The sequence below is a fragment of the Amblyomma maculatum genome, chromosome 10 (genome assembly GCF_055883805.1).
Source record: "Amblyomma maculatum isolate TAMU_Amacu chromosome 10, ASM5588380v1, whole genome shotgun sequence".
NCBI lineage: Eukaryota > Metazoa > Arthropoda > Arachnida > Ixodida > Ixodidae > Amblyomma > Amblyomma maculatum.
This window is the reverse complement of record NC_139353.1, coordinates 79675523-79696962: the sequence shown is the minus strand read 5'-3', so window position 1 is coordinate 79696962 and position 21440 is coordinate 79675523. Positions and strand designations below refer to the sequence as shown.

Below are 21440 nucleotides of genomic sequence, written 5' to 3'. Positions count from 1 at the left end.
CCAAACTGGAGAGCGACTACTTTCTAACTACTAAAAATATATGCCGTATTTTTTCCTAAGAACATGTACTTGTCTCATCAGTTAGATTTTATAGATCTTTCTGCGCAATATTTCATTGAAATCACTCATACAGCCCCGATAATGCAGCTCCAGTCACCGCCGGTCGGGTTCAAACCTGACCGCCGGTTCTAGATTTCGATGGAGCCAGAATCGACGCACGTTCAGATATCTCCAGGTGATAGAGATGACTTTGCATCCCTGCACTATATTTATCTTTTCTGATTCATTCCCACCTGCGGCCTTCCTTTATGGCGTGGGATAGGTGTCCGTAGAAAAAGTGCGACGGATACAGCACCTTTATTTCATGTAAACCATTATTAAAAGAAATCAGGAACGACAAAAAATGAAGGTGGTGGGTGTTGTGCTGGTGGTAGTGCGTGGTGGCGGTGGTGGTGGCAAAAACATTTTTTGTACATGTTGAAGGAGGTTTGTTTGGCGCGGGGCCTTAAGGACCTCGGCCTTACAATGGAGTCCCTATTCAGAGACCTCATTGGCGGCTGCCTCCGATCGCATACGCCGCATTTAACCCTTTTGGGCCTGTAAGTCGCAGCAACCGAGCAGGGTCGCCTCCCAGTCCTCTCGGGAAGGGATGGGTTTTGTTGGCAGGCCCATACCATCTGGTAGGTGTTAGCCACCTCCCCACAGTACTGGCAAAGTCAATTGGGTGTCAAACTTTTGAAGCTCTTCCGGGCACAGCATCGTGCTGGTGAAGAGGCGCAGGCGCAGCCTCTCACTCGCATTTCCTAACCCTTTGCAGGAATTAGGGTATTTGCGATGCGAGTTTTGATACATTACAATGTATTTGAATGTTCTGGCCGGATGGGAATCGATGTCTTAGCCGATTCGAGTACCGAGGAAACTGCCCGGAGAGAAAGCAGTAGGCGGCTGCGTCAGCTGCCTTGTTTACTGGAATACCCTGGTGGCTAGGAGCCCAGGCGATAAATCGGCACGCGGGGCCGTGTTCCGACTGCAACTTTGATATATTCTATAAGCTACGGGGGTGCTCCACCCTTGCGGCGTTACGGCAAGCCCCACGGTATCAGTGATGATATATTTAGAGGTGTGGCCAGAGGCGGCGAGTGCGATGGCTACCTCTTCAGCGTCTGTTATATATTTGGCCTTGAATGTAAGGCCATCTACTGTGTTCTAGTTGTGAACCACTGCGTTCGTATACTAGCTCCCGGATCGGGGCCCGAGGTATCCGCGTAGAATACGCATGATTTGTTGCCATATTGGCGGGCCAAGGCTTCCGCCCGCGCCAGGCGCGGCCAATTATCGTCTTCTCGTGAAATTTTGGGAGGCAGAGGCCGCACTCTGAGGTCGTTTCTCCAGAGATCTGGGATGCGGAGCCTCTGCCTTGTGAACAGTTTATGTTGAATGTTTAGCCGGGAAAGAAGGCAGCGACCCGATACACTCTGTGTGAGGCGGGTATATTGGTTCATAAAATTGCCATGAGCCGACCATCAGAGGTGGAGATTGGGAGGTCACGTTTCATGCTTTTGTGGAGGATCACTTCAAAGGTTTTCTCGTCGTGCTTACGCAAGTGGAGGTAAAGTGTAGAATACAGGATTCGACTGGTTACAAAGGCGTTTTCCAGCCGAAAGGTATCCTTAATTCGCAACCCCCCGCGTTTGTTAGACACCCGGCCGACCACACGGCTCACCTGTTCCCCCATCTGGAGAAGCTTAGCTAGTGTTGTGTCAAGGCGTCTTCGATGATGGGTGAAGACACCGCGTATTCTGATCTTTTCTGATTCATGAATGGGACCGCTCGCAAGCTAGAAAGATATTTCTGTGGTGCATCTTGGAGAGGGGCGGAGGTGCATAATCTGAGATTTCTGGAGAACATTGAAGACCACAGCGCTGGGCATAGCGGTCCACTAGGCTTGCCGCTGTATGCAGGCAGGCAGGCTTCAATGTCGCCCACGCTGCCCTGCGTGGCCCAGAGGCTGCTGTTATCGGTGTAGAGGGCGTGGTGCACGCCTGCGACCTCCGCCACCTGGGCCAGCAGCCGCATCATGGCAATATTACTGTGCCGTAATCATCATCATCATCAGCCTCACTGTACCCATTGTAGGGAGGCCTCTCCCATATTTCTCCAATTAATCCGGTTCTGTGCTAGCTGCATCCACTTGGCCTGGGAAAAGTAGACAGTAAGGCTAGAAAATCAATATGCAGAAGACTAAGGTGTTCAACAGCCTCGGAAAGGAACAGCAGTTTACGTTAAGTAGCGGTGCACTGGAAGTAGATTGATTTTGTAGGAAGGGAAAGGTACGGTAACTGTCTCACTTTGTTTCTGTGGACACCTCAACCACGCCGTATGGGAAGGGAGGAAGGTGGGAGTGAAAGCTGAAAGAGAGAAAGAGGAGTCGTAGTGGAGGGCTACGGAGTAATTTCGACCACCTGGGGATCTTCGACGTGCGCTGACATCGTATATGTACTTTGGAAATTCCCTTCAGAGGTATCTCCCCTGACGGGAATTTCCCTTGACGGGGCTAGTACAGGTATCTCCCCTGATGGGGCTGGTACATGTCTGTCCCGCTGCTGCGGCGGGGGCTAGCCTGGCACCAAAGTTTTATCTGTTGTAGGCCGTCATTGCACACGCCACCACTGGTGGTGGGTGGACGACGGCTGTTGTTGCGGCGCGCGTCTTTCTTTCCCCCTTCTTTTTCTTTCTTCTCTATACTCTCTTCTGTCTGCACGAGGCAGCGGAGGTGGCTCAGCTACAGAGCCAGTAGCAGGCCCGTGCATTTTCTTTTCCTTCTTCCTACAGTCACAGCAACAACAACAACGCTGACATCGCACAGCACACGGACGCCTCTTCGTTTCGCCTCCATCGAAACGCAGCTGTCATATGTCTACATAGGAGAGGTAGCAACTACCGATCCGGACCATGAAAAGGAAATAACAAGAAAAATAAGATTGGGATCGAGCGCACTTGGCAAGCCCTCGCAGATTATGACTAGCAGCTTACCGGTATCGCTCAAGAGGAAAGTATACAACAGTTGCATCTTACCTGTACTTACTTATGGGGCTGAAACGTGGAGGCTAACAAAGAGGGTTCTGATTAATTTGAGGACAACGCAGAGGGCTATAGAAAACAAATCGTAGGGATAACGTTAAGAGATAGGAAACGTGCAGAGTGGGCCAAAGAAATAAGTCGTCACTGACATTCTAGTGGAAATCAAGAAGACAAAATGGGCATGGGCAGTACAAGTAGCGCGAAGAAAGGATAGCCGATGACCGCTTAGGGTAACAAACTGGACTACAAGGAAATAAACTGTAGCAGGGGGCGGCAGAAAGTTAGGTGGGCGGATGAGGTTAAGAAGTTCGCTGGGGTAAAGTGCCGTAGTACCTGGGGTCAATTCCGACCGCCAGCAGCTACGTTTCGATGGAGGCGAAATAAAGAGGCGTCCGTGTGCTGTTCGATGTGAGCGCACGTTAAATATCTCCAGGTGGTCGAAATTACTCCGCAGCGCCTCCGAAACGGTTCCTCTTACTCTTTTTCCACTTTCACTCCCTCCTTTCTTTCTTTACTTAGGGCGTGGTTAAGGTGTCCACAGAAACAATTGTGACAGATACTGTGCCTTTTCCTTCCTGTTAACCAATTATACGCTCACAGTAACAGTCAACAATTATAGGGTTATTCCTACGGCCACAACAACATATGCAGATTTCTTGGAAACCCCTGTGTCGCAAGTGCAAGTTGTTGTTCTGGCTGTAGGATGAAGGAAAAGAAAGCGCGCGGGCCTGCTACTGCCTCTGCAGATGGAGGAGGCGGAGGAGAGGAAAAAACTTTATTAAAAAAATGTAAACACTTCCAGGAGGACCTCTCAATCCAGGAGCCCTATGGCTGTTCCTTCCAGCTTAGCCCGCTCGACCAGCCGCAACTGATCTGCAGGTTGCGTGGCTAGAAGGGCAGCCTCCCAGGAGGAGGGGGTGGGGTCTTTGACGAGAGGAACGCGGCTGGGATGTGGGCATTCCCATAAGTAATGGTAGAGGGTGGGTGGGGTGGCGTTGCATGTGGTGCAGTGTGGTGGGAAGTCCGTGGGGTGAAACATGCGGACAAATTGGGTTCTCTAGCTGAGAAACCTAATAATTAGTAATAATTGGTTCACAGGAAGGGAAAGCAGCAGTATCTGTCACACTTGTTCCTGTGGAGACCCGAATCTGATTTATTTATAGGAAGGGAAAGACGCGGTAACTGTCTCACAGACCGATTGATTGATTTATAGGAAGCGAAAGGCGCGGTAACTGTCTCACTTGTTTTCTGTGGACACCGCAATCGCGCCGTAAGGGAAGGGAGGAAGGTGGGAAAGAAAGTGGAAAGAGAGAAAGAGGAGCCGTAGTGGAGGGCTACTGAGTAATTTCGACCACCTGGGGATCTTTAACGTGCGCTGACATCGCACAGCACACGGACGCCTCTTCGTTTCGCCTCCATCGAAACGCAGCCGCCGCGGTCGGGATCGAACCCGGGTACTCCGGCGCAGTAGTCGGGCGTCTTACCACTGCACCACCATGGCGGAGCAGCTGAGCCACATCCAGCTCCAGTGCCTGAAGTGAGAAAATATAGAAGAAAAAAGAGAGGGAGAGAAAGACGCGCGCCGCAACAACCGTAATCTACCACCTGGGGCAGGTGCAATGACGGCCAACAACAGATAAAAATCAGTGGCAGGCTAGCCCCCGCCTCAAGCGGCAGTGGCCTACCTATCCTAGCCCCATCAGGGCCAGGATCAGCCACCCTTCACCACCACCTCCTTCCGCAAGTGCAAGACTAGCCGCCATGTAATTTCAGCTACAGACGAGAAGGGAGAGTTGGCTGCTCCTGGCCCTACGGGGCTGGGAATGGTAGGTCACAGCCATGTATGGCGTTGGCTAGCCGGCCACCAGTGTGTGTACGTGTTGTCGGCCGTCATTGCACACGCCACCGCTTCAGTGGCGGGTGACGGCTGTTGCAATTGGCGTCTTTCTCTATTTCTCTTCTTTCTCTTGCTTTCTTCTCTATTTTCTCCTCTGTACGCACGTGGCAGCGGAAGTGGCTCAGTTAGAGTTAGTAGGAGGCCCGTGCATTTTCGCATCCTGCTTCCTAGAGTCGCAACAGCTACAGGCAGGGGCAGTGTAGGGCTCCAAGCGATGGCGAGCGATGGGAATGGAGTTTGAAAAGTGGTTTCTAAGGGGCTGGTCAAGCATTGACAGTGCGGCCGCGGTGGCAATAAAGGCCTAAACAGTAGCCAGAATGCCAAATGGAAGAAAGTTCGGCACCTCCCAACTGCTGGCCACCCTCTAGACATTATAGTGTTCGTGTCTGGCGCTGCCCTTAAAGAAGCAGATCACATCACGCGCGAACTTCATCCCAAAGGGAGTACAGAGCAGTTGTCGTACTGCCCTGCATCCAAGACATCAGCCACCGTCTCAACAAAGACGGAGATAATAAGAGGTGAATGTGATCTTGGCCCCTAAGAAGCTACTGCCATCTGTTCGAAGGAAAATAACCCTCTGATTGCTCGTGGTAGAGGCAGACTCATTTTGAACACGTCCCTTGTCAGGCAAACGTTATCTACTCATTCAATGTTACTGGAAAGAGTTACATTAGGCGAACAGGCAGATGCATTAAAGTTAGACCACCAAGAGCAGAAAAACAATGCATTGCAGTTACCTAGCACTTGTCATGCATTGCAAAGCAGCGGAAGTGGCTTAGCTACAGAGCCAGTAGCACACCCGTGCATTTCCTTTTCCTTTTTCTTACAGCCACAACACCAGCAAAATGTTTCACTATCAAGTCAAGTTACCTGATTGCGGCAAGCTTTCCACTCGAAGGCAAAAAAACATCTGACAAGCTTAGGTGCGCACTTAGAAGTTCGATGCAGCGTCCTCCTGTGAAAACTAAGTGAAAGAAAAATATAAAATATTAGCAAAATGAAATGGCAGCGTTGAAAGTTCGCAGTGAGATACTGTGCAATCCTTTCACCAAAAAAACAACTAACGCGAACATTCGAACGCTCCGCCGCGGTGTTGGAATGGTAAGACCACCGACTACTGTGACGGAGTTCCCTGGTTCGATACCAACCGCCGGCGGCTGCGTTTCTACAGAGGCGAAACGAAGTGGCGACCGTGTGCTGTGCGGTATTAGTGCACGTTAAAGATCCCCAGGTGGTCGAAATTACTCCGGAGGTCTCCACTACGGCACCTTTTCCTCTTTCCGCCTTCCCTCCCACACCTTCCCTTACAGCGTGGTTCGGGTGTCCACGGAACAAATGTGACAGATAACGCTCTTTTCGTTTCTTGTAAATCACTTATTATTATTATTATTATCAGCATGTGAACGGATTTATGGTATGAAAGAGCGATGTAAAACTCACCTGGCGGCTAGTCTTTAATCAAATCATATTCATCTTCCTCATTGTTTCCTAGAAGCCAACGTCAGAATTAAAATTAATTGGTTCACAGAAAAGGGAAGGCGCAGTATCTGTCGCACGTTCTGTGGACCCCTGAACAGCGCAATAAGGGAATGAAGGAAGGTGGGTGCGAAAGCTGAGCGATACACGGACGCCTCTCCGTTTAGCCTCCATCAAAACGTAGCCGCCGGCAATCGGGATTGGACCCGAGAACTCTGGAACTGTAGTTGGGCGTCTTCTGCACTACGCCACCGTGGTGGGGCCAGAATAAAAACCACAAAGATAAAAGCGACAAAACAACAGAACATTATGTGGGCAACGGGGCACGCGAGAGTGCCAGAGAACCATAAGGCCGAAAATCCGATGAAACCATGATGCTTGCACCAGCACCCAAGAAGTACTCTGTGATATAAGAACATTATAGAGGCAAAAGAATGCGGTATCACAGATCTCTTCAGAGAGGAAGCTATTATATGGAGACAAAGAGAGGTTCGTACTGAAACTTGCTCATGCTAAACAAAAATGCACCCTACGATATGAGCGGACACATTTCCCTGGTTCAACGAAAAAAGTACATAGGAGATGGTGGTGTCTCCTGCCCCTGCGGGGCTGGGACTGGTAGGTTTCCAGACTGGCAGGTCCCCGGGACTGGTAGGTCCCCTGGTCCCTGCGACCCGTGGTGTTGTACCTGTTGTAGGACGTCATTGCACCAGCCACCGCTTCGGGTGTAAAACGACGGCCGTTGCGACGCACGTCTTTCTAAGTCTCTTGTTAAGGATCTCCAAGTAGTTGAAATTTCCGGAGTCCTCCACTACGGCATCTCTCATAGCCTAAGTCGCTTTGGGACGGTAAATCCCGCCAACCAACCAAACAACCAACCAACCAGTCTCTTTTTTTCTGTTTTCTCCTGTCCGCACGGGACAGTGGAGGTAAGGGTACAGAGCCGGTAGTAGGTTCTTAACAGTTTCCTTTCCTACTTCTTTCAACTGCTTGTTGGACACACCATAAGCCCACTGTATGCGAAGCATGTCATCGAAGTGCTCCGAACTTTTGCCGGAATAAATATACTTGAAAAGTAATGAGGCGCACGGACTTTTTATTAAGCCATGCAGCTACTACTCTGAAATTTGAAAAGTATACTTTGAAAACTACTGCCATTATTAGATCTTTCCTCCTCAGCGCTTTCCCCGGAGTTTCCTCCTCGCCGCTTCCTGCCTCTTCAGCCACCTCCACTCTTCCACTGGCCAGTGCGTGTCACGTGTTTTCGCGTGTTCCGCTTTTGTATATTTTTTTTCTTTTCAGGCGCACGCTCATCGCCATTTTCGAACTAGCTCAATGAAAATGCTGCACGTGAAAGCTTCATCGCGATGCCGTGCTGCTGCGCCTTCATTTGCCGCAACCGACAATGTGAAGGCAAAAGTATTTTATTGTTTTCCATCCGGCCAGTGCAACGCAAAAAGAAAAAAGTTTGACTGTACAGAACAGTGCGGGCTGACTGCAGGGAAATTTGCAAAAAATGCACGGCTTTGTGAAGCAAGTGCCATGAGCCACTAGTTTTTTTTTTTAACCTTGTTGACTCCTGCCTCTTTAAAAAAGCGTGATGATCCAGTCAAAACTTGAAACTCTGGTAATTTTGCGACATCACGCGCATGTTTGAGCGTACCGCGGGCATGTGTCGTGCTTCAAAAACGCTCACTCTAAGTTTTCGGGCACTTTAAGCCTTAAATGATGGTCCTTTCTCAAGTTTCTTTGCGCAATTCTCATACGGCATCATTAAAGCCAGAGGAATAAAATATCGCTTTAAAAATATTGGTGCACGGCTTCAACAAAGTTGTGTGCATTTTAATTCCGGTAGCGCATCAGCAGTCGTCTCCTTCGGGACGTCCGTGATAGATGGCACCACCGTCGAGGCTGCGCCGCGATGGAGAGTGGATTGAGAGTGGACGTAGGAGAAGAGAAGTGGTTGGCGTTACTTTCCTTACAGGAGTTTTAGCTGCTACACGCTTTGGATGGCTTTGAGCGGGCAGCTCCAACTTCAAGTGTCTTGTCACAACCTGCGAATCAGTACGCCGACTTCTACAATAATGTTTCACTGCAAGAATGAATTCTTTCATATTCCTTTCTTATTTAAGAACAGCAGTTTTTCCTGGAAACAAATAAATGCTTCCAAAGTCAGTGTCAAGAGACAGGTTTCAAGAGATAGCTGGTGAAGCCATACACACAACCTTTATCGCTGAGAACAGCTGTACAGGCTGTGTATATGAGGGGCCACAATGCGTTGCGAAACCACAAAATATAGTTCTTTTCTTTCTGTATTGAGGCCGGATAGTTCGAAGAGAGAATCACGACAAATTGTTTTTTGGAACTATCGTATGCAGTGGAGCAGCGAGAAATGTTTTTCGAGGGGAGCTGATGCACTCAGCCTCCTGCGTATCGAGATGCCTATCACCAACCTGTCACCTCTCAACTGCGCCATAAATTCTGCATTTCGGGGTGCAAACATTACACGGACAAATAGTACCGCCCGGAGCTTTCGTTATAGCGGGTATTCGGCGCATGTATTATTTCAGACGAAAATTGTTTGTTTAATTTAGCAAATATCAGAACTGAAAATTCATCTTAGCTAGTTTTCCAGCCATAGAAATAACATTACTTCGAATACAGAGTATTTTGACGGACCCGCAGATGAAATGGTTGTCTGCACTCTCTCCACTTTGTTTATAACTTCGATTACAATGCAGCATCTGCACTGAATTGTTACAACAGACGAGGACTCTATGCAGACCACTTCGACAGACTTTTCATCGCAACACACATAGCGGCTAAAAACACCCAAGATTCAGTGCGAACAAGAGGCCCGAAAGGGAGAAGAAAGCGTGGCGTCAGAAGATCGAGTTTGGCCTGGGAGGCTGCGCAGTGTCACGCTCCCTGCTAGTTATTATATTTTATTTCTCCACGCATCCCATCTCTGCGGGCTTTGTCAGCTTATCTGAAAGTATGGCTTGTCCCCTTTGTATGGCCCAATGAACAATTTCAGAAAACTAAATGCAAATTTTGCTTTTTTTTTTATTCCCGTCGAAATCTCTTTTCAAACGCAAAAAAGACATACTCGAGACAAAGTCTCGTCTGATTTCCGGCTATAGTGGTTGTTTTGGTCTGCGGTGTATAACAGTACGAAAAGATTTCGTGGGGGGCTGAAACCTCATAAGCCCTTCCCCTGGCTACGCCCCTGATCGTATGGTAACAAGGAGCATTTATTCAAAATTCCAACCACGCTCAAGCGTCCAGTCAATTAAGACCAGTTTTCATTTGCCACGCTTTACATGAAAGCATCTGAAATCATACTGAAGCAGTAAAATGACCCACAAAGAATAGCTTCGGTACTCTATTTTGTGATAATTTTAATTGATTTCTGCTTCCCTGTCTCTGTTCACTTCTGCTTGCTTTTACGGTGTTCATATTTTTAAGCGGCTGCATAGTTCTGTTGTGTGAAACTCGCCTCCAATATTAATCTCGGTTCGCTCCCTACTGCACTTGTCGAGGTGGGTACCAAATATGGAGATTTTGTTTCCTCCGACTTGCTCTTTAACTGTTGTGTCGATGACGCGAATACCTATGGTTTTTTCTGAACAAAAGCAAAGGTAATTTTAGTGTTATTACTTTCGAGTAAAACGTTCAGTGAATATAGGCATGTAAAGGAAGTAAATATATGTATTTGAGAACGTCGCGGCTTTGGCCCAAAATAGCAGTCGCGAACGAGAATGTTAATGTTTCGTAAAGAGCTTAGATGACACATACATACATACATACATACATACATACATACATACATACATACATACATACATACATACATACATACATACATACATACATACATACATACATACATACATACATACATACATACATACATACATACATACATACATACATACATACATACATACATACATACATACATACATACATACATACATACATACATACATACATACATACATACATACATACATACATACATACATACATACATACATACATACATACATACATACATACATACATACATACACACATGCACATACATACATACATACATACATACATACATACATACATACATACATACATACATACATACATTTTACATATAGCAATCATAATCTTAGAACAAAACAAATAGGTGCGGTCTGCAGGTAGCAAGATTTCAACCAAAAGTTCCAACATCGGAGCGAATGTGCACTCTGACTGTCGAGAAGATAGACGAGCGAATCCTCTTCACTTCTTTGGTCGCCTGTAGAACATTTTCGACGTGCTGTTGAAGGCGTTTCAGTATGAACAGCTTTTCATCTCGCAGAGCGCCCCTCCAACAAGGATGCAGATGTTTTCGTATTCTCCATTTTGGTGATTTAAACGCCCCGACACCCACAATCTGGTTTCAAGATAGAAAAATATAATGCGGAAAAGGCCACATCGCGTTCTATCTCGCCATATCCAAGTGCGTGCTTTATGGTATGCATCTGTGCCCACGCGTTTATGCACCCGAAAGCTCCTGTATTTGCATTAAACAGTGGCCTATATACAGAAATATTTTCGCGAACGGCACGATAGCAAAAGAAGGTATTCTCATTTTGTCGTGGTTTTTCTCTGCCGTTTGCATGTTCAATTTTTTTTCAATGCATATCTGAGCGGAAGCCGTAAGAAGTGGCAGGCGGTAGACTACCTGAATGCGGTTACGCAAAACAACGCAAACGTCGTTGTGGAAATGTGCCTTCAACTGCCGAGCAGACAATACAGGCTTTTCCGCGTTGCCAGGTATAGCTTGACATAGAGCATGAATTTGTCTATCTTCTTGCAAGGTTACATTCATTTATTTTTGGTTATGCTTGTAGTTCAGGCATCCAAGTGAATAAAACATACGACGATGTGCTGAAGCATACACAGCCGCGACAAAGCAAAATGATGCCTCGATATTACTTGTTTTGTATGGGTAACATGCGGCTTCCTTGCGTACAGTTATGGTGCTTTTTTTTTGCTATTTGTAGCCAGGATGGGCTTGAAGTCCATGTTGCAAGCCAATCTGGAACGGCCACAAAATTCAAAAAGGAGGTTTTGTTGCACGCGAACACAAACGCGCAATGAAAGTGATTCAAGCATGGCATTAATGGGAGAGAGGGCCTCCACACGGGTCATCTGGTTTCTCCAGTGTTTGGGTTTGCCTAAGGAAAAATGATGGGGTTATAAGCGTGATTCAACCATCGACACTTGTGTTGTGTACAAGCTTGACCGCTCAAAGCAAGCTTTTACGCTTCGCGAAGAAGAATAAACAGCGCCACAGTACTCACCGCATAACAAAGAAACCAATTAAGGCATAAAGACGAAAAGCGTACAATCATATAAACAGATAAGTACATTTTGATGCGAAATTCATAAATTCGCCTTCACCGGACGTAAGGAATGTTAGGTATTCACAAAAACTTCTGAATGAAAGGTTAAGATAACGGGAAATGCTGTGCAGGCACAAAAAGAAAATACATCCAACAGTTATTTACAGCATTTTTGTAGCGACAAATAGCTCTGCTTGCTTGGGACCGACTAGACATTACGTGTGCGCAATGAAGTGTTTCCAAGCTAACCTACTAAAATATTTTATCTGGCGTGTGACGGTTCATTCTAGAGGATGAACCGTCACATATTTTTTTTTTCATCCCCAAAAAAAAACGTCACACTTTTTTATCCTTGCGGATGAAAAAAAAAAAGAAAACAATTACAGGTTGTCAGCGCTGACTCCTAGCGGAGATTGCAAAAATCAGCACTCAGAAAATATGTGTTTTGCTAAAACTCAGAAACATTTCTGATAACATTTAGTGCCGCTACTGCCACTGGCAGGTCTTTTAGTGGGTCTCTGCAAGCTCTAAATAAACCCATGGTAACAACTCTTTCACAACAGTAGCCGCTGAAAAAGTATGGTTGCTAGAAAGGAGGAATCGGTGGCATGACAATAGATAGAGGGTTTGCAGGTGTCGGCAGCACAAATTACACATTGGTATGTGCGTTGGCGGGAGCATGCTTTACCTACAATGTGCAGCGTCTGGGCTTCTACGGTTAGCTTGTGTACCATTGTAAGGCGCTGAGTCTTGCCTACTGAAGACACCTGAGCCGTTGCTAGTAGTCGTCTTGGGAGGATGGGACGCTGGGTTTGTATTTGTTGAGACAAAACGACATGGCGCTCTGGAGGTCCACAAAGGCGCAGGTGAGATTAAGCAGCCGTCGCAATCTCTCCGCATGGTACTTAAACCTGACTCGTAACTTAATTGCGGAGCAAAAGCACGAGATCTAATATAACAGCACGCTTTTCTCGGTGAGCTGCAAATAGTTCATTTTGAGGAGTAGCGCAAAGCACAAAAAGTACCAAAGAAAGTGAAGACCACAAGGACATTAAAAACTGAAAGATTATAAGAAAAGGGGAAAATGCACGAACCTGGCAACAACCTAAACATACATATAAAAGGATGCGCTGCAAATGAAAGAACTTAACGAGAAACGTCCCCTCGTTTCACTACAAAACAGCGGATGGTTTTGCGGCACACGTGTCTGGGTTCTTCTTCATGCAGCATGCTCGAACATTTCCCCGATTATTTAGTCCCGGTTATTAACTCCAATCGTAGCATTACCCAAAACTAGCAAGCAAGGATGATCATGTTCTTGCTTGACTTGCTTCATGAGGTTAAGAAAAGGAGATCTTTTTAATGCCACATGAATTTTCGTCCACTTTCACTCACCTGGAAGCGGTCTGTAGATGGTCCTTTTCTCGTGCGGAAAAGAATATTATTTTAAAATGGTAGGGTTGTTAGACGTCGCAATGAAAGCGCACACACATTTCCGACGACGCGCGAGAAAATTGAATGATTCGGGTGTAATATTTGAAATGCACTCCTTGGTAGCGTTTTCACTTTCTTCGCACTAATAACTCACGAATCAATTATATTGTCTCCGTGAGAAGAGGTCCTGTGAAAAGGAAGTAAGAGCAGCACATAAATATGATGTCGTGTGCCAATTAACCAGGCAATAGGCAAAAAAAAAAAAAATCCGAGTCGTGACGTGAGGAAAAACACTGAGCTGGGAATCCAAAAGACGCCGGTTCGATTACCCGGTGGAAGACAATGTTTATTTATTTATTTTTAATTCTCACTCTCGAAACGCGGACACATTTGCCGACACGGCTGCTAAGGACGGTATGAGCCATTAAAGGCTTTCCCCTTAAAAATGTGCCTGGAAAACTTGCTCAGGTATTTATTAAAAGGCACGTGTTCAGCGTCTTGGCTGTACATTTTGAAAAATGTCTAAAGGACGTTTGCTTTTTGCTCTGTGATCTCAGTCTGATTTCTTGGTAGCGTCCGTCTTAATTACTTTTTTCAGTTTCGACGGACCTTTCTGCGATTTCGTGCTCACTGACTGGACACAATTTGCCGTGTGGCCTATTCATAGCAGTTCGTGATTAGTCCATTCGCTTCAGCCATGCGTCTTACTCATATACCGAAACTACTCCGGGGATAGAAATTAAATTATCGCGAACATCAACGGCCGCAAATATACCCAACACATGAAAGCCATTAATGGGTATTTCAGGTGTGAATGATTCACTAAGTCCCTTGTTTCTTGCACGACCAACTAGAGGCATCTACTAAATGTTATTATCGATCGCCTTGCAATTGAAGCTGGATGTTTTATGCTAGAAAGTTTGGGGGAATTGAGCATGCATTGTCGAAATATCTTGCGCAAACATGGTAATTATTACTGCCGTTTTTTCCTCCTTCCTGCTGTGTCAGAGCTGCAAATTGTCGTTTGTTTGTTAATTGGTTTGTGGGGTTTAACGTCTATAAGACGTTAAAAGACACGCCGTAGTGGAGCAATTGTTGCTTGTGCTTACGCAGAATATTTCAGAGAGCCTAAAAATGATATATACAGATCACACAAACTTGTCTAGACATATATCTGTTTTCAATATCCCTCGGCACTGGGGGCACTCGCGCAGACTACTACCGTTTGCATCGAGCCTCTTGGTTTATATTGCGGAGCGGAGGCACAGAAAGGTTCGATTTGATTGGTCTGAATTAAAGTTTAATATTTGTCTCATAGTGCGGCAAAAACAATACCGACGTTGTTCCAGCCGGAATCCAAGATATTATGGCAGCCGAGAAAGTTTAGAGCATATGCTCTACATATGGAAGGCGATTAAATATTAGGGCATTTAAAAAAAAAAAACTAAAAAATGAAATTAAAATGGAAGATAGATGTTTGAACTTTGTAAAAACTTCTAACGTGAGAAGACAGGTTATTGCACCGAGTAGCCGTAATGACTTTTATTTCAACACAAAACCGTTTAAAATTACTCTTTGTGCAGTGGTATCCTGGTTCTCTGTGTATAAAACATTGTTATGAGGCAGTGTTGAAATATAGGTTTTATATAGCCTATATAGGCAATATAATATATCCTATATAATATATAGCCCCTATCTGTCAACGCAACGAACTATGATGGGTATCAGGTGCGCCATGAGACCCGACACTGCCTACGTTCTCATACACCCCGATCGCACAATGAAGAACGTGGACGCTCTCCTGAGAGGTCGCCAGTCAATTTCTAGGAGGACGTGACCTCTAATGCCTTCCATGTGGGTCCTGAAAGCAGTGATATTTTAACGAAGCGGACTTCTCTCCGTTCGTCCTTGGTTTGCTACTGGTGCGGTGATCCCATTCACATCTCACGATTTTGTCACCGTCACCACTCACCTCACTAGCTACCAGCCCCTATGCTGCAGAGGAAGACTACCAGCAGCAGTGTCGGCGCTCAACTCTCGACGGTACCCTCTAATACACTGCAGAGCCAGACTCTAAGCAGCAGTATGTTCCCCACCGTTCGTCTTTCCACTCACCCGCTGCACCGACCCGTTCCCAGGCCAGCATGAAGACCCCTTCTCCGGCATCGGATCGCAGCGTGACTCCTTCTCCAGCATTGAGCACACGCCGGTCTCCATCGCCAAGCTAGCGCTCATCACCACATCCGGAAAACTAGTCAGCGCGACCGATGGAGGTGAGGTCGCTGTATGTCTGCTGTGCAGCAACGTACCTCTGCCTGTTTAATGCTCAAAAGCAAAGTTAACCTGTCTGTGAATTGTGTAGTCACATTGGCTCTTGATGATATTGGTGCAACTGTTTCAGTAACGAATTTAGAATTCAAAGAACTGCTAGGTCAGAAACTGATGTTGCAGTGTGCCCCGATGTCCAAATTTTGTGGAGTAAGTGGTGAATAGTGAGGAATTTGGGAGTGTGTAATGTAGAAGTCGAATTGGGCGGATACGTTTTTCAAGCGGAGTTTACTGTCACTGTCCGTTCCATCTCTAATGTGATTTTAGGCTTGGATTTCTTGAAAATGTGTGGCGCTACCATTGACTGAAGAGGTGGGGCGGTTAATTTTGAGCAGACACTTGTGCCTAGTATTTTGGAAAGTTCGTGCTTGAAGGAAGCTGTGGAAGTCATCTGAAGAGGCTGTCGTCCCTTAGCAGATGCAAAGTTTCCTTTACGGTCAAATGCGAATAATGTCTTCGATGGTCAGCGCTCTTTTCTAGATGCTTGTCGCTCCTACTTTGACTCATTATTGCCTGCCATCCTAGATAAAAGATGCAAATATTTTAGATGCATAACATTTATTAAATATCGAAGGTCCATATGGGACTTTGTTGGAAACAATATGCAAACTCTTTAAATAGCTTCTGTTTGTGCTTGTCTTATTCTACCATTTTCTCCAGAAAGCAAAACAAGCAGTTATAAAAACACTAAGCATTCAACTCTATACTTTTGTACAGAAGCTGGGTAGAGCCGAGAGTCAAGGTGAGCCATAGTTTTACTGGCGTAGTAGAGGAAACAAATGCGGTAAGACGAAGTGAAGAAGCTGCATAATTCGCTGACAATTGTAGTAATGTAGGCGAGAGTGTTTGCTGCACATATCAAAGATTTAAGGTGTACCCCTGAGCCAAAAATGAGTGTCAGCTGCATCCCCGTTTTCTGCAAATAACTCTCCAGGCCCTAAACTGATACGGATGTTAAGCGCATATCCTAAATCACTGGTCGCAGAGAAAAGAAGGTAAAATAAACATTCTGCGTAAACCGATATTTCAACACTGCCCCATAACAATGTCTCATGCACAGAGAACAAGGATAACACTACACAACGAGTAATTTTAAACGGTCGCTTGTTGAAAGCAAAGCCATTATGGCTCCTTGGGGCAATAACATGTCTTCTCACGTTACAAGTATTTCAAGATCAGATCTCTATCTTCCATTTCCGTCTCATTTTTGGCTGTAGCCCTTTGCTTTATGCAACTACAAATGATGCAAACAATGCCCTAGTCTGTAGTTGTTGTTGCGACTGAAGGAAGAAGGAAAAGAAAATGCACGGGCATGCTACCCGCTCTGTAGCTGAGCCACCTCCGCTGCCTCGTGTGGATAGAAGAAAAAATAAATAAGAAAGAAAGAGAAAAGGGGAGAAAGACGCGCGTCGCTACAGCAATCGCCCGCCCCCAAAAATGATAGCATGTGTAATGATAGCCTACAACAGATAAACATATGGTGGCAGGCTAGCCCCCGCCACAAGCGGCAGTGACCTACCAGTTCCAGCTCCGTAGGACCAGGATCAACCACCAACCCGACGCCAGTTCCTAATCTCTATTTGCCCTCCATTTGTCTCGCATAGGCTCTAAACTTCCTCGGATGGCATACTCTCTTTGATTCCAGCTGTAACAACGTTAGTATTGTTTTTGCGGCAGTATGGGATAAATATTAGATTTTAATTACAACTAATACAAATCGTACCTTTCTGAGCCTCCGCTCCGCTATATTGTCATCTAGTGGTGACAAGGCCGTAGACACCAAAAGAAGGCACAGGCTTGATGGTACTGAAATTAACTCTTTATTGGGCTGACGTGCGCCCGCAAGAGAACTTAGCAGCTCGGAGGCGATGATAGCACCAAACGTGCTCGTCGATCGGCAAACAAAAAATTCCCGTCACACTCGTCAACGCTCAATTTAAAGGCTGCTCAGAACAATCTAGATAACATCGCAAACTGCTACTAGCACAATCTGGAACATTATAGAAAAATATGCATGGGATCGGAATCTTCTAGTCTGACTCGGCGCATCGTTCGCGACAAAGAAAATAATAACGCGTCGTATCACGACAACGATCATGAACAAAAACGGGATACAGAGTTAATAGGCGTGCCAGGATCACAGTGATAAGCCCCAATTCCGGAGGCTGGTAAAAAACAACAAATACAGTTTGGAAGATTTCGCGGCAACATAAACCAGGAGGCTCGATGTAAACGCTGGTAGTCTACAGAAATGCCTCCAGGGCCGAGTGACATTGAAAACTGATATTTTTGCTAGTCCAGTTTTTATGCAGTGTATATAACGTTTTTGGTGTTCCCTGAAATAGTCGGTGTTAGCACAAGCAATTTACAGTTCAGACAATAAAGGGAGGAGAAAAAATCGGCAGTAAATCTTACCACGTTTGAGCAAGATATTTCGACCAATGCATGCAGACTTTTCCCTAAATTTCCAGCATAAAACTTCCCTTTTGAATTGGCGGCGATCGCTAATGACATTCATTAGATGCCTCTAGTTGGTCATATAAAAAACAATGGACTTAGCGAATCTTTCACACCTCGATATATGTTCCTTTGTACCTTTCCTGCCTGGTTCGATTCAGGCAGGAAAGGTAGCGGCTGGATCAGCTCTCCCTGTGGTTGGCCACGTCTGTGCGGCCTGGCCGCTGGATGGTGCGATGACCAAAACACTCTCCCCTGTGTTGTCCTGGATCTGCGAATCGGAGGACAAGTTGTGCCCGGGGGCGACGCGCGCTTCTCACCTGATGGCGACACCGTTGCACCCGGTGGTGACACCCACGTTGCACCCGGTGGTGACACCCACGTTGCACTGGTAGAAGACGTCCGCGTTGCACCCGGTGGTGACACCCACGCTGCACCCGTAGGTGACGTCCACGTTGCACCCGGTGGTGACACCCACGTTGCACCCGGTGGTGACACCCACGTTGCACCCGGTGGTGACACCCACGTTGCACCCGGTGGTGACACCCACGTTGCACCCGGTGGTGACACCCACGTTGCACCCGGTGGTGACACCCACGCTGCACTGGTAGGAGACGTCCGCGTTGCACTGGTAGGAGACGTCCGCGTTGCACCCGGTGGTGACACCCACGCTGCACCCGTAGGTGACGTCCACGTTGCACCCGGTGGTGACACCCACGCTGCACCCGTAGGTGACGTCCACGTTGCACCCGGTGGTGACACCCACGCTGCACCCGTAGGTGAATGGTAGCCGGCAGCCGCTGTAGGAGATCGCCGGGATTTGCGCGCTCTGACGTGGGGTGTCCCAACTGCTGCCACACAAGGGGTACCAGCGCCTGCGTATGGCAAGAAGACACGGGGCCCCGTCTGACCTGTCGCCCCATGAAATCGGCTCGTCACCTGAGTAGACGCATCAGGGCTTGTGACTCCGTGCAAGTCGCCAGCCCCCGTACGGCAGCCTGGCGTCTCCAGGCTGCGTGCTGCCGATGATCCCGGCCACGCACAGGACGGCTCAAGGCAAGTCTCTGCAGGGGGAGGTGGTTTGTACTGGAGCTCCGCCAGGAAAGATGCCTCGATGCGGGATGCTTCTCTAGCCTTGTCATCGAAGTCCGCGAACTGGCGACGCCGGAGATATGGCTGGTACCTTGGATGACACCGATGTATAGCATGAGCCACCTTCTCTGGTTCCGGAACTGCAGGATCTGCCCGCTCATGCAGCTCTTGAAAACTGCGCAAAAACTCTAGCAAACCCTCGCTTTCGCCTTGCGTCCTGGTGCAAAGCTCGTCTTTCATACGGATGTCATAGTCAGGCGGCAAAAACTCTTCTCGAAAACGGTCTATAAAATCCTGCTTTGTTGTGAACGGCCGCTGTCTACGCCTCCAGGTTGCTGCGGAACCTACCAAAGCTACGGGAAGCACACGCGTGACCAGAGCGCTGTCCGAAATTGCCATTGCCATCTGATAATCGTCGATTTCATACAGAAAATCGCACACAGATTTCTTATCGGCGTATCCTTCAAACCTTGGCACGGCCAAATTCAGCCGCAGCTGATTATCGCGATACAAGGGAGTGGGCGTTAACGAAACTGCCTCGCTTCCTACCATTTCTCTGAAATGTGCCTTTGATTCCAGTAGCTCGTTCAGGAGGCCAAGAATTCCGCTACAAATGTCCGACGGTTTGCTTTTCCTGTCTTCTGAGCGCTCATGCTCGGAACCCGCCCGTGTGGGAGGCCGAACTGTCTCCGTTAACTGGGCGCTTGCACCCGGTAAGTCCGACATCGCTGCGCACGAGACTGCATGAACCTAACCTCAAATTGGTACACTCGCGGGGCAAGCCAAAGCTCGAGTAGAAATCACGTTGGGCGCCAAATGAAGGCTCCGCCTTCTAGAATACGGGTTCGCGAGCGATGGTCTCGCCCGACGAGTGAAAACCAAGTCTTTCTTAAAAACACCGGTTTATTCCGGATCAACAGAAAAGTATAAAATAGAAAAGAAACAGCAGTGGTCAAAACTGCGCTGGAAACATGCCGTCGAAGTTCGCGACAATGGACTATGCAGAATAAAACGGAACATGGGTCAGGGCTTCACCGCGACAACACAAAACACACTGCGGCGCGGATAGGGCGAGTAATCGGGCCAAAGCGTTGATCACGGTACAAAAACATTGCTACTCGCGTGGCAGCACTCACGCTAACACTCCTAAGGCTTCCTTGAAGGCGCCGCTTCCGTCTTCGCCTCGCAGGACTCCGCTCCGTCGTCCGTGTACATCCCGCCGGCTTGGGACGCTGCCACGCCCCCCTTCTCTGGCCGGCCGCCCGACGAAAAAGCCCCGAGCCCTGCTTCCAACGCGCTTATCTACCCTCTGTCTCGCGCCGATAACATGTCGCCCCCGCTCCGGGCAGCTCGCTCATGCGTACTCGCGCTGCCCGGGCGGACACCAACACAAACAGAAAAAAGCGCGCGCGGTTCGAAACGCTAAAAGGGGCTGTGGGGCCCCACAAAGCGTAAAAACAGCTCATCTCAAAGCTTCTTGAAAGAATTATATTAGCGGCACAGCAATAAAACAGTTGCGTTTGCGGTCCTCTGAGGATGACAAAAAATTATTTGTAATAAATGTAGGAGTCTAAAAGTATCAGGCTATCCGAGGTTTCATACAACTTTTGCAATCGGCTTAATGATAAACAAAGTTGCCTTTCAAAATAATTCGGCAAAAACAAGACCTCAAAATCTAGAATATATTAGTCTAGGCCATGCTTAGGTGTCTGCCAGCAAGACTTGTCCTAGTCGTAGACTAGGAGGACGCGACGGAGACAGGAAGGAGAGTGAAGTGACGACGAGAGAAAACAAGAATAAGGCATCGAGTGCTTGCTGGAGAGTAGGAACGAGGTTTGTGGGAGAGTATTATGGAGCTATATGACTCCCGCGAGACCCTAACTGCCCAGACGCGGAGCACAAGGGTACTAGAGAGTGTAGAAAAGGAGGTGAAGTGAACTCTGCCCAGTCGTACGCAAGGAGAAAGGAAGAGCGGACTACAAGACCAAAGTGCTGCTTCCGTCTCTGCGGCCGTCTTGTTTCCCGGGTGTCTGTGGGCCAAGGCGGAAGTTCATCGATTAGCGCCAGGCGTCTCAGACATGGGTCAGTCTAGAACAACGCGATGTGGTGCAATGCTGGCAACGCAGACGGTATACGAAGAAAAAGTGCTACGGTATGTGCTGACGTCGACAAAGTGAAAGAAGCACTGCCGCATTTACTCCTGAAGCCGAAATATCTCGTATACGATAAATGTAGTTTTCCGTTCTTGCAGGGGGTACCGAGTGAGCCTATGAGAACTGTATGAC

General features: G+C 47.4%; 1 protein-coding gene across 1 annotated transcript; it reads right to left on the bottom strand.

Moving 5' to 3' along the window:
- Window positions 1-1814: 1814 nt before the first annotated feature.
- On the bottom strand, window positions 1815-19236 carry LOC146176847 (uncharacterized). The gene is made up of 5 exons (XM_084581409.1): window positions 19003-19236; window positions 18614-18938; window positions 4566-4613; window positions 1950-2058; window positions 1815-1897 (listed from the first exon to the last, which is right to left on the bottom strand). Exons 1-5 carry the CDS (start codon window positions 19203-19205, stop codon window positions 1815-1817), a joined length of 768 nt encoding a protein of 255 aa, XP_084437535.1. The 5' UTR covers window positions 19206-19236.
- Between the last annotated feature and the right edge of the window lie 2204 nt (window positions 19237-21440).